The sequence below is a fragment of the Scyliorhinus torazame genome, chromosome 12, assembly GCF_047496885.1.
Source record: "Scyliorhinus torazame isolate Kashiwa2021f chromosome 12, sScyTor2.1, whole genome shotgun sequence".
Taxonomy (NCBI): domain Eukaryota; kingdom Metazoa; phylum Chordata; class Chondrichthyes; order Carcharhiniformes; family Scyliorhinidae; genus Scyliorhinus; species Scyliorhinus torazame.
Genome location: NC_092718.1, coordinates 202,758,994 through 202,772,475, shown reverse-complemented (window position 1 = coordinate 202,772,475; position 13,482 = coordinate 202,758,994). Strand labels below are relative to the sequence as shown.

Genomic DNA, 13,482 nt, shown 5'->3' with positions numbered 1-13,482 from the left:
AGGGGGAAGAGGAGCCAGTGCACACTCCAAGGTCGGTGGAAGAGGAGCCAGTGCGCACTCCAGGATCAGGGGGAAGAGGAGCCAGTGGCACTCCAGGGTCAGAGGGAAGAGGAGCCAGTGCGCACTCCAGGGTCAGGGGAAGAGCAGCCAGTGCACACTCCAGGGTCGGGGGAAGAGGAGCCAGTGCGCACTCCAGGGTCAGGGGGAAGAGGAGCCAGTGCACACTCCAAGGTCGGTGGAAGAGGAGCCAGTGGCACTCCAGGGTCAGAGGGAAGAGGAGCCAGTGCGCACTCCAGGGTCGGGGGAAGAGGAGCCAGTGCGCACTCCAGGGTCAGGGGAAAGAGGAGCCAGTGCGCACTCCTGGGTCGGGGGAGGAGCCAGTGCGCATTCCAGGGTCAGAGGGAAGAGGAGCCAGTGCGCATTCCAGGATCAGGGGGAAGAGGAGCCAGTGCGCATTCCATGATCAGAGGGAAGAGGAGCCAGTGCGCACTCCTGGGTTGGGGGAGGAGCCAGTGTGCATTCCAGGGTCAGGGGGAAGAGGAGCCAGTGCGCACTCCAGGATCCGGGGAAAGAGGAGCCAGTGCGCACTCCAGGGTCAGAGGGAAGAGGAGCCAGTGCGCACTGCAGGGTCAGGGGGAAGAGGAGCCAGTGCGCATTCCAGGGTCAGGGGGAAAAGGGGCCAGTGCGCACTCCAGGGTCAGGGGGAAGAGGAGCCAGTGCGCACTCCAGGGTCAGGGGGAGGAGGAGCCAGTGCACACACCAGGGGAAGGGGGAGGAGGAGCCAGTGTGTACTCCAGGGGAAGGGGGAGGAGGAGCCAGTGCACACTCCAGGGTCAGGGGGAAGAGGAGCCAGTGCGCAATCCAGGGTCAAGGGGAAGAGGAGCCAGTGCGCACTCCAGGGTCAGGGGGAAGAGGAGCCAGTGCGCACTCCAGGGTCAGGGGGAAGAGTAGCCAGTACGCACTCCAGGGTCAGAGGGAGGAGGAGCCAGTGCACACACCAGGAGAAGGGAGAGGAGGAGCCAGTGTGTACTCCAGGGGAAGGGGGAGGAGGAGCCAGTGCACACTCCAGGGTCAGGGGGAAGAGGAGCCAGTGCGCAATCTAGGGTCAGGGGGAAGAGGAGCCAGTGCGCACTCCAGGGTCAGGGGGAAGAGGAGCCAGTGCGCACTCCAGGGTCAGGGGGAAGAGTAGCCAGTACGCACTCCAGGGTCAGAGGGAAGAGGAGCCAGTGCGCACTCCAGGGGCAGGGGGAAGAGGAGCCCGTGCGCACTCCAGGGTCGGGGGAAGAGGAGCCAGTGCACACTCCAGGGTCGGGGGAAGAGGAGCCAGTGCGCACTCCAGGGTCAGAGAGAAGAGGAGCCAGTGCGCACTCCAGGGTCAGAGAGAAGAGGAGCCAGTGCACATTCCAGGATCCGGGGAAAGAGGAGCCAGTGCGCACTCCAGGGTCAGGGGGAAGAGGAGCCAGTGGCACTCCAGGGTCAGGGGGAAGAGGAGCCAGTGGACACACCAGCGGAAGGGGGAGGAGGAGCCAGTGTGCACTCCAGGGGCAGGGGGAAGAGGAGTCAGTGCGCACTCCAGGTTCAGGGGGAAGAGGAGAAAGTGCGCACTCCAGGGGCAGGGGGAAGAGGAGCCAGTGCACACTCCAGAGGGTCGGGGGAAGAGGACCCTGTGCGCACTCCAGGATCAGGGGGAAGAGGAGCCAGTGCGCACTCCAGTGTCAGGGGGAAGAGGAGCCAGTGCGCACTCCAGGGTCAGGGGAAGAGGAGCCAGTGCACACTCCAGGGTCAGGGGAAGAGGAGCCAGTGCGCACTCCAGGGTCAGAGGGAAGAGGAGCCAGTGCGCACTCCAGGGGCAGAGGGAAGAGGAGCCAGTGCGCACTCCAGGGGCAGGGGAAAGAGGAGCCAGTGCACACTCCAGGGTCGGGGAAGAGGAGCCAGTGCGCACTCCAGGGTAAGGGGGAAGAGGAGCCAGTGGAACTCCAGGGTCAGGGGGAAGAGGAGCCAGTGCGCATTCCTGGATCGGGGGAAGAGGAGCCAGTGCGCATTCCAGGATCAGGGGGAAGAGGAGCCAGTGCACATTCCAGTGTCAGGGGGAAGAGGAGCCAGTGCGCACTCCATGATCAGGGGGAAGGAGCCAGTGCGCACTCCAGTGTCAGGGGGAAGAGGAGCCAGTGCGCACTCCAGGGTCAGGGGAAGAGGAGCCAGTGCGCACTCCAGGATCAGGGGGAAGAGGAGCCAGTGCGCACTCCAGGGTCAGGGGGAAGAGGAGCCAGTGCACACTCCAGGGTCGGGGGAAGAGGAGCCAGTGCGCACTCCAGGGTCAGGGGGAAGAGGAGCCAGTGGCACTCCAGGATCAGGGGGAAGAGGAGCCAGTGCGCACTCCAGGATCGGGAGAAGAGGAGCCAGTTCGCAGTCCAGGGTCAGAGGGAAGAGGAGCCAGTGCACACTCCAGGGTCAGGGGGAAGAGGAGCCAGTGCGCACTCCAGGGTCAGGGGGAAGAGGAGCCAGTGCGCACTCCTGGGTCGGGGGAGGAGCCAGTGTGCATTCCAGGGTCAGGTGGAAGAGGAACCAGTGTGCATTCCAGGGTCAAGGGGAAGAGGAGCCAGTGCGCAATCCAGGATCAGGGGGAAAGAGGAGCCAGTGTGCACTCCTGGGTCGGGGAGGAGCCAGTATGCATTCCATGATCAGGGGGAAGAGGAGCCAGTGCGCACTCCTGGGTCGGGGGTGGAGCCAATGTGCATTCCAGGATCAGGGGGAAGAGGAGCCAGTGCGCACTCCAGGATCCGGGGTAAGAGGAGCCAGTGCGCACTCCAGGGTCAGAGGGAAGAGGAGCCAGTGCGCACTCCAGGGTCAGAGGGAAGAGGAGCCAGTGCCCACTCCAGGGTCAGGGGGAGAGGAGCCAGTGCGCATTCCAGGATCAGGGGGAAGAGGAGCCAGTGCGCATTCCAGGATCAGTGGGAAGAGGAGCCAGTGCACATTCCAGGATCAGGGGGAAGAGGAGCCAGTGCGCACTCCAGGGTCAGGGGGTAGAGGAGCCAGTGCGCACTCCAGGATCTGGGGAAAGAGGGGCCAGTGCGCACTCCAGGGTCAGGGGGAAGAGGAGCCAGTGCGCACTCCAGGATCTGGGGAAAGAGGGGCCAGTGCGCACTCCAGGGTCAGGGGGAAGAGGGGCCAGTGCGCACTCCAGGGTCAGAGGGAAGAGGAGCCAGTGCGCACTCCAGGGTCAGGGGGAAGAGGGGCCAGTGCGCACTCCAGGGTCAGAGGGAAGAGGGGCCAGTGCGCACTCCAGGGTCAGGGGGAAGAGGGGCCAGTGCGCACTCCAGGGTCAGGGGGAAGAGGGGCCAGTGCGCACTCCAGGGTCAGGGGGAAGAGGAGCCAGTGGCACTCCAGGGTCAGGGGGAAGAGGGGCCAGTGCCCATTCCAGGATCGGGGGAAGAGGAGCCAGTTCGCATTCCAGCATCGGGGGAAGAGGAGCAAGTGCGCATTCCAGGATCAGGGGGAAGAGGAGACAGTGCACATTCCAGTGTCAGGGGGAAGAGGAGCCAGTGCGCACTCCAGGGTCAGGGGGAAGAGGAGCCAGTGCGCACTCCAGGGTCTGGGGAAAGAGGGGCCTGTGCGCACTCCAGGGTCAGGGGGAAGAGGAGCCAGTGCGCACTCCAGGGTCAGGGGGAAGAGGAGCCAGTGCGCACTCCAGTGTCAGGGGGAAGAGGAGCCAGTGCGCACTCCAGGGTCAGGGGGAAGAGGAGCCAGTGCGCACTCCAGGATCTGGGGAAAGAGGGGCCAGTGCACACTCCAGTGTCAGGGGGAAGAGGAGCCAGTGCGCACTCCAGGATCTGGGGAAAGAGGGGCCTGTGCGCACTCCAGGGTCAGGGGGAAGAGGAGCCAGTGCGCACTCCAGGGTCAGGGGGAAGAGGAGCCAGTGCGCACTCCAGTGTCAGGGGGAAGAGGAGCCAGTGCGCACTCCAGGGTCAGGGGGAAGAGGAGCCAGTGCGCACTCCAGGATCTGGGGAAAGAGGGGCCAGTGCGCACTCCAGGGTCAGGGGGAAGAGGAGCCAGTGCGCACTCCAGGATCTGGGGAAAGAGGGGCCAGTGCGCACTCCAGGGTCAGGGGGAAGAGGGGCCAGTGCACACTCCAGGGTCAGGGGAAAGAGGAGCCAGTGCGCACTCCAGGGTCGGGGGAAGAGGAGCCAGTGCGCACTCCAGGATCAGGGGGAAGAGGAGCCAGTGCGCACTCCAGGATCAGGGGGAAGAGGAGCCAGTGCGCACTCCAGGGTCGGGGGAAGAGGAGCCAGTGCGCACTCCAGGATCAGGGGGAAGAGGAGCCAGTGCGCACTCCAGGATCAGGGGGAAGAGGAGCCAGTGCGCACTCCAGGATCAGGGGGAAGAGGAGCCAGTGGCACTCCAGGGTCAGAGGGAAGAGGAGCCAGCGCGCACTCCAGGGTCGGGGGAAGAGGAGCCAGCGCGCACTCCAGGGTCGGGGGAAGAAGAGCCAGTGCGCACTACAGGGTCAGGGGGAAGAGGAGCCAGTGTGCATTCCAGGGTCAGGTGGAAGAGGAACCAGTGCGCAATCCAGGATCAGGGGGAAAGAGGAGCCAGTGCGCACTCCAGGATCAGGGGGAAGAGGAGCCAGTGCGCACTCCTGGGTCGGGGGTGGAGCCAGTGTGCATTCCAGGATCAGGGGGAAGAGGAGCCAGTGCGCACTCCAGGATCCGGGGTAAGAGGAGCCAATGCGCACTCCAGGGTCAGAGGGAAGAGGAGCCAGTGCGCACTCCAGGGTCAGAGGGAAGAGGAGCCAGTGCACACTCCAGTGTCAGGGGGAAGAGGAGCCAGTGCGCATTCCAGGATCAGGGGGAAGAGGAGCCAGTGCGCATTCCAGGATCAGGGGGAAGAGAAGCCAGTGCACATTCCAGGATCAGGGGGAAGAGGGGCCAGTGCGCACTCCAGGGTCAGGGGGAAGAGGGGCCAGTGCGCACTCCAGGATCTGGGGAAAGAGGGGCCAGTGCGCACTCCAGGGTCAGGGGGAAGAGGAGCCAGTGCGCACTCCAGGGTCGGGGGAAGAGGGGCCAGTGGGCACTCCAGGGTCAGAGGGAAGAGGGGCCAGTGCGCACTCCAGGGTCAGGGGGAAGAGGGGCCAGTGCGCATGCCAGGGTCGGGGGAGGAACAAGTGCTTATTGCAGAGCAAAAGGAGCAAGTGGGCTTCCAATTGTAACCATTGTGCAATGTAAAGGGGACACTGAATACTATACAAAATCAAGAAAAGTGGAATTACGTGGAAAAGGAACTGCTACAGTTTGACGGAAACACTTTTGACGATATGTTTTTGCTGGTTACTGTACAATAGTCACTGCAACAGGAAGCTCTTTCTGACAGGGTTCGGAGCAGACTCACCCATTCTCTTGTTTCTTGGGCTGCAGTTTAACTACAATCATTTCACTGGCCAGTGTTAGGATAAAGATATTGTGCGAGAATCATGTTTGAGGTCAGACCCTCCTCACCCAATGTCCACAGGCTAATGATTTTCAGCAGATCTCATTGGCTGAAGATTAGGGTCTCATCCCCTCCGATGTCAATGGTCGAAACTTTAACCTTTGCACCTTGTGTGCTGTGTACATATACTTCATGGGAGTGGGTCCAACGTAACCTACCAGTAAGCTCCTGGGATCGAACCCAGGAATCTCCCAGTCATAGAATCACTGTAGTGCAGAATGAGGCCATTTGGCCCATCAAGTCTGCACCAACCCTCTGAAAGGGCTCCCTTCCTAGGCCCCCCTCCCCCCCCGGCCCTATCCCCATAACCCCACCTAACCTACAATTTTTTAGCAAGACCAATCCACCTAACCTGCACATCTTTGAACTGTGGGAGGAAACCGGAACACCCGGAGGAAACGCAGGCATACACGAGGAGAACGCGCAAACTCCACGCAGACAATCACCCAAGGCCGGAACTGAACCCGCGTCCCTGGCACTGTGAGGCATCAGTGCTAAACCACTGTGCCGTCCAACCTGGCTCAAGTCCACATTGCGCTTAGCAATGGATGCCAAGTCGTTTTTAACAGGACATTCCCCCAAAAAACATAAGCAGAGGTCCCTGGCTACATTTAGCATCGGCGTGAATGTAAACATGGCCAGCAATTGCTGGCACTGGTCTGATAAACCACGCCACCACCACCGTACGCCTATAATGCTGGAACTCTTGTGCTTACCTCTGGGGGAATACTGTCTTCAGAGTCCGAGCTATCATCATACCCATTGTCAAATCCACAGTCCATGTTCATCTGTAGCAACTGGTCAATCGTGGCGTCCACAGCCCCATTGTTGGCCCTCAAGACGCACTCAATCACATCGTAGTCCATGTTTGGAAACATGACCTTGAAGTCCTCCATGGCCTGGTTGAACTCGAGTCTCCGGACCTGCCGGGGAGGCCTGCTGTTGTTGAGCAGCTGCGAAGGCGGGTTGGCCGAGCCATTCTTGGAGCTGCCATTGCTACTGTTCCGCCGGAAAAGGCTGGTCATTTTCCAGAACGTCTTTCGAAACCTGCTCAGCTTGGGGTGGGAAATGGTGGGAGCTTCTGAAGGTGTCCGAGCTCACTCGCAAAGCTGCTGCAAAGCCATATCCCCAGGTTTGGGAGACAGACGCAGCAAGTGCCAGAGTGAAGATTCAAGATACTTTGTAATAAAATGAACAGGGCCTCACAACCATGGGCTTCTGGGCAGAACAAAGCAAAACCGGAACCACCACTGCTTGCAAAATACACCGGCAAAGATCCTATAATATCCCACTCCTCACAGGCGCCACGATCTCACGGACCACCTCAAAGAGTCATCGACACACCTGTAAAAGAGAAACAAGAGCTCACGTTAGTTCGAGGTTATGAGCGATGTGCTAAAAAAAAATAACTTTGCTTCTGAGAGATGGGCAGACTCGCCCACCCTTTGCAAATGCGACGATGGGCCTTATTTCCTCGTTGTGCCGTGCGAGATTTCTTCGGAGGCCCAATCAAAATCAGGCACTGAGCAGATTGCAGCAGTTCCCCTTCCCTGAAGGGCATGGTGAAACAATCTGGCAGCTTCCATGGTCATTATTTCCTCTGCTTGCCCACAACTGACCTGATTTATTGAATTTAATTTCGCAGCCGCCAGTGGGATTTGAACTCGCCCTCTCTCGCTGCCAGTCGGCCGATGAACAGCAGATTTATTACGCAATGAACAGCAGATCCAAGGTTCCAGGTCCAATTAAGAATGCAGGAATATCATCGCTCAGTAAATTACTGTTGGGACCGGATGTTGCAGGAGGTGGAATACTGCCAGGTTTGAAATGGGGCCATATAGTGAAGAGAAAGTCCCATGCATGATCCCCCCGGGCTGTGCAACCGACCCACAGATAAGGAAAGAGTTTGGGTGCTCCACTTCATCCTCGATGAACTACAGGGTGGGATATCAATCAGGGGATCGCTCTCTGGGGGATATGTATAGACGTTGGACAAAGACAGGAGGGGGGCAACTGGACGGCTTTTTAAAAAACACTTTATTTGTGAATTGAATGCGGGCATCACATGTAGACCAGGCCAGGTAAGGATGGCAGATTTCCTTCTTCAAAGGAACATTAGTGAGACAGATGTTTTTTTTTTAAAGACAATCGGTGATAGTTTCACGGGTTACCATTGCGGGGAATGTTGGTATTCTGGATTATTAATTGAATTGCAACTCCACCAGGTGCCAAGGTGGGATTCGAACCCACGTCCCCAGAGGTTTTTCCTGGGCCTCTGGAGTACTGATCCAGTCACATTACCACCATGTGTAGTAAGGTCTGATGGCACTCATTGCTGTTGCATTTGATAGCTGGCCCTTTTTGGTAAGGAGCCAGATTGCAACCATTGGCAAGAGTCTTCAGGAGAGGTGGAAATCTGAGGAGTTAAGGCGGTGGGTTGGAGGGGGAATGGGGAGGCGGATTACTGACTGAGCTCAGTGGATAAAGAATGTTTTAAAAAATTACTGAACTGGGCGCCGCTGGCTAATCAACATACTTATTGGCCATCCCTAATTGCCCTTGAGAAGGTGGTGGTGAGCCGCCTTCTCGAACCACTGCAGTCCATGGGGTGTAGGTACACCCACAGTGCTGTTAGGGAGGGAGTTCCAGGATTTTGACCCCGCGACAGTGATGGAACAGGGACATTGTCCCAAGTCAGGGTGGTGTGTAGCTTGGAGGGGATGACGCACAAATGGCAAAGACAGATTAGCAGATTAATTACAAAAGATATACAATAAAGCTGTTATGTGGCTTCTCACTATAATCCAAGTCTCCATCTCCTTTTTCTCTGCTGCTGCAGGCGCTGACTTATGACAGAGTATGGTAGCCCACCAGTGCCATTTTATTGCATTTTAACAATGCCCAGTCTTAATTACTCTCTGCTTATGAAGTTTTCCCTTCAACTGGGAGGACTTAATATTTCGCCATGACAACCACTGCCAAGGAGGGATGTAATTTTCTGAAGTATGGTCATCTCCTAACCCTGAGTGTTTTTACTGCGTTCTGTTACTACGGCGAGCGATAATCCTTTGTTCTTTGGCTGTAACCAGTGGCCATAGTCAACCACGACATAATTAGGGCTGCACCACGAGCCTGGGCCCGCTAAACAGCCGGACCACAATACTCCATCCTCACTTTCACCTAAATACCCCTTTCACTGCAATTCCAGCCTGATACACTTCATTACTGCCATGACTATTGATACCATCTTGTCAGCTAACGTGTTGGAGGCAGGGTAGGAGGACAGGACAGGATTTCGGGCAAACTGGAAAATAGGTGCCTACTTTTTAAAAAAGATTCTTCCACACCTGGTTAGGCCGGTACATGTTGTTGCCCATCCCCAAGGGCCCTCGCGAAGCGGAGCCTCCGCAAACTACAGCAAAGTGAACTCACCATCCCAGCTGCAGCACGGTCTCCCGATGGGAGCAGGACCATTTCTCCAGCAAAAGGCAGCGAGTAGAATTCAGCGCAAATTAGACATGTAAAAGTCATTCCCAGCCATTTAAAGTAGTGCTTTGTCCAGACATGACTGACACCCATATTTTCCCAATCATCTTCATTTTGGCAGGAGTAGCGGTGTCACGCTACGCAATCGTGTCTTTTTTTTTAATAAGTGTAGAGTACCCAATTATTTTGTCCAATTATGAGGCAATTTTACAAATTCATTTAGAGTAGCCAATTCAGTATTTTTTTCCCAATTAAGGGGCAATTTAGCGTGGCCAATCCACCGACCCTGCACATCTTTGGGTTGAGGGGGTGAGACCCTCGCAGACACGGGGAGAATGTGCAAACTCCCGGACAGTGACCCGGGGCGGGGTCAAACCCGGGTCCTCGGCGCCGTGCTGCCCATTCAACTTACCTTAATTATGCTTTTGACCACCCTTCAGGAATGCTTGCAGCAGCCGTTGAAGGACTAATTGCCTTTTTGGAAGCTGAAAGTATCTTTTTGGAACATTGAGGGTTAACGCTGGGAAGCAGGTTTTTTTTTTAAAAACACTTCGGCAGAAGTCGCGTCCAACTTTCCCCAGAAGGCGCACTCCGACACTCAACTTGGCTCTTCTCGCCTTTCACATACAACAAAGCAGCTGCTACATTTAGCAAAGGTACCCCATTCCCGGGAAGGGAAAACAGTCCAGTATCCAACCACATAAACCATGGCTGGCATTCGCAATCCCCCTCCCCTCCCACCACATCATCCCCCCCCTTCTCCTCCCGGAGTTCGAACGCAATGTTGAGCTGCAAGCCTTGGGGACCAAACGAGCTGGTCCTGGTGGCAAAACCACTGCGGTGAGTGGCGAGCCCCTGGTGAAGACCAGGTCCGGTTCGCTGACGTGCGAGAGTGTGGCCGGTTGGAGGAGGCCGAGGGCCTGAAATGAAACCCATTCAGCTGTCGTCTCACATTCTGCCGCGCATACTTTCTTGCAAAATGATTTCACGGTTTGTGCGTGTCGCTGGCGAGGCCACTATTTATTGCCCACCCCTAATTGCCCTTGAGACGGTGGTGGTGAGCCGCCTTCTCGAACCACTGCAGTCCCTGTGCTGTAGCTACACCCACAGGGAGGGAATGCCACATTACTGACCCAGCGACAGCAAAGGAACGGCAATAACATCTCCAAATCAGGATGGTGAGTGGCTCGGAGGAGACGTTGCAGGTGTCGGCGTTCCCATGTTTCTGCTGCCCTTGTCCTTCTTGACGGCAGAGGGTGCAGGTTTGGAAGGTGCTGCTGAAGGAGCCTCGGCGAGTTGCTGCAATGTATCTTGTAGCATTGCTGCCATGCTGCCTCGATGGTGGAGGGGCTGAATGTTTAGGATGGTGGATGGGGTGTTGATCAGAGGACTGCTTTTGCCCCGGATGGTGGCGAGCTCCTCGAGTATTTTTTGGAGCTGCCCTCAGCCAGCCGAGCGTGACGGTGTTATTCCATCACACCCCTGACTTGCGCTTTGTAGGTGGTGGTTAGGCCTTCGGGAGTCAGGAGGCGGGTTATTCATGAAGAAGCTGTAATACAGCAGGCACGTCTGAAGCCATCAACGTAATCTGCCCACTGCACTTATTTATAATAATCTTTATTGCCACAAGTCGGCTTACATTAACACTGCAATGAAGTTACTGTGAAAAGCCCCTAGTCGCCACATTCAGCCGCCTGTTCAGGTACACAGAGGGAGAATTCAGAACGCCCAATTCACCTGACAAGCACGTCTTTCGGGAGGAAACCGGAGCACCCGGAGGAAACTCACTCAGACACGTGCAGACTCCGCACAGATAGTGACCCAAGCCGGTAATCGGCCCCGGGACCCTGGCGCTGTGAAGCAACAGTGCTAACCACTGTGCTCCCGTGCTGCCCATTACCGTACTGCCTGACGTCTCCCAAGAGTGGCTCAGTGAAGGGCGCTCCGCTGACAAAGCAGCAGATGTTCCGTTCTGGCTCAGGGAGGTGGCAGATTGGGCAGAGACTGTGCCAGCCTGGCTGCAGCAGGCAGCTCCCAGATTGTGGAATGGACAGGGTTGCTCAGCCTGGGAAGCGGGGCAGCCAGGCAGAAGGGGGGCCCAACTGCAGCACGAGGCGGACAAAGCTTCGCTTGTTTTGCGCGCCGAACTAATTCCCGGGAAACAAACCACAATATTGTTGGTGTTATCCATGTCACCCTTTGTGACTGGAGCGATGGTGTGAATCTTCTCTCGCTGCTTCGCACGTTGCTTTTGTCTCCTGGCGAAAGAGCGACCTGGCCATTCGAGTTGGAAACAGAACTGTACCGAGGTCCCGAGGGCAGAACAGGAAACGGCCCGCATTGTGTTGGCTTTGCACCACAGTCTGCAGCCCTGCCACCCTCCTCACTGGAACGAGCGGATGGGTTATCTGCTGAGGGGCCGGCCTCCAGGTGAGGAGAGGAGGGGGGGCCTTTGGGCAGAACCGTGGTCGCTGGACAGCGAGTTCCACTGTTTGCACTGAAGGCCAACTTATGGTTGGCAGGAGTAAATCAAACAGTCGCATCAAGCCACAAAGACAATTCACCGTCACCCATTTCTCGGCGGGTAATAGAAAATATAAATTACCTCCAGTAGGTAGACAAATCCACGCAATGGCACGCAGCGAGAAGCCAGCTGCTTTTGGCCGCAATTTCCTAAACTCGTACGATCCCAGGCAACTGTTGCTGAATTAATGATGTCACAATGGCTCTCACTTCACCGTTCTGTTGGTTGTTACGGCAATGTTGTTTCAAAGAAATATCCATTACAGGGTATCGCTCTGCCCCGCGTGGAAATTTTGCCCGTAACCTGTCACCAAGTAAACAGAAAAGCCTCGCGTTTCGCCGCCGTTCAGGCGACACCCTCTAGTAAAAGTCCCACTGAAAAGCAACAACGGTTTGCATTTATATAGCGCCTTCAAATGTAGAAAAACGCGCTTCGTGTGAGCGATTGCCAACAAAACGCGACAGGGTGCGCATAAGGAGATATTAGGTCAGATGACCTGACGTGTGATCAACAAGGTCGGTTCAAAGGAATTTTTAAAAGAAGGATAGCGAGCTGGAGAGGTGTAGGTAAGGCGTCCAGAGTTCAGGGCCTCGACAGCTGAATGAACGGCCACCAATGGCAAGGCAAGTGGGGAAGCACAGAACGAGAATTAGGAACATCAGCTCTAGGGGGCAGGAGTGGGCCATTCGGCCCCTCGAGCCGGCTCCGCCATTCAATGAGATCATGGCTGATCCAGTTGTGGTCACTGCTCCAGGTCGCCATCTGCCCCTTCATAACCCTCCACTCCCTGGTCCATCGGAAATCGAACTGTGCCTTATCTATCACAAATCTGGCCCACTCTACCTTGAATAAATCCAGCATCCTGATCCCCACTGCTTTCTGGAGATCAGAACGCCACATGTTAATGACCTTTGAGGGAAAAAACTTCTCCTCATCTCTTCAACTGGAGGAATTCAGAGCTGGGAGTGGGAAAATCTACAGCTAGAGGCCACCATTTAAAAATAAGGGGTCGCCCATTTAAGGCCAAGATAGGGGGGGGGGGGGATTCTCGAGAGGGCTGCGACGCTTTGGAATTCTATTCCTCAAAAGGTGGTTGTGGCAGAGTTTTTGACTGAGGTAGAAGCAGACGAGATTCTTGATAAGAAAGGGGGTGAAAGGTTATCGGGGCAGGCAGGAATGTGGAGTTGAGGTCGAATTGAGTTCCGCCATGGTCTTGGCCAATGGCAGAACAGGCTCGAGGGGCCGAGTGGCCTATGCCTGCTTCCAATTCCTATGCAAGCTTGTACGTTCTCAGGAGGTAGTAGGGCTGGAGGGGTTTACAGAGGTACAGAGGAGACGAGGCCACGGAAGGCAAGGAAAGAAAGAATGAAGAAGAGGAAGTGAGAGACAAGACTCCAGACAGGAGATGAATGGTTTGAACGAACTACAAACTGCTCAAGAGAAACAAGATGTTACAAAAGGTCATTTTAGGAAAGGAATGTGAAGGCAACATAGGAATGGACGAAGGTGCGAATGGTTAAGTGAGTGAAAACCCAAAGGCCTTTTTTAGGCAGCTGTCAATCAATGTGAAGGGTGTGAGGAACCAACGGGAAGAGGAGGTTGATTGAGGAAGTGGAATATTTACAGTTAGAAAAATCCTCCCAATCTGACTGCCTGATTGGCTAATAGGCTGCCTTATTGTCCAATAACATGCACTTGACTAATCCAAGAAGTGGATTCATACCCAGTGTTCTTAAATTGTATTTGACGGATTAAAAATACAATCCAAAAGGAACGCCACCACCTGCAAGTTCCCCATCAAGCCTGGCACCATCCGGGCTTGTATCACCGTTCCTTCACTGGCACCGTGTCAATAACCTAGCGTACAGGGGCGTGTGGCGGCACAGTGGTTAGCACTGCTGCCTCACGCCGCTGAAGACCCGGGTTCCATCCCAGCCCCGGGTCACCGTCCGTGTGGACTTTGCACATTCTCCCCGTGTCTGCGTGGG

The 13,482-nt window shown here is 56.1% G+C and overlaps 1 protein-coding gene across 6 annotated transcripts in view; it reads right to left on the bottom strand.

The window, feature by feature from the left end:
- Positions 1–13,482, bottom strand: part of cuedc1b (CUE domain containing 1b) — a 403,376-nt gene that overhangs the window by 69,634 nt on the left and 320,260 nt on the right. For all 6 annotated transcript variants that reach the window (XM_072469715.1, XM_072469713.1, XM_072469712.1 and 3 more), the window contains one exon: positions 6,201–6,828. In XM_072469715.1, coding sequence (XP_072325816.1) covers positions 6,201–6,509 — 309 coding nt within the window. In that variant the 5' untranslated portion in view covers positions 6,510–6,828. The remainder of the gene's footprint in view (positions 1–6,200; positions 6,829–13,482) is intronic.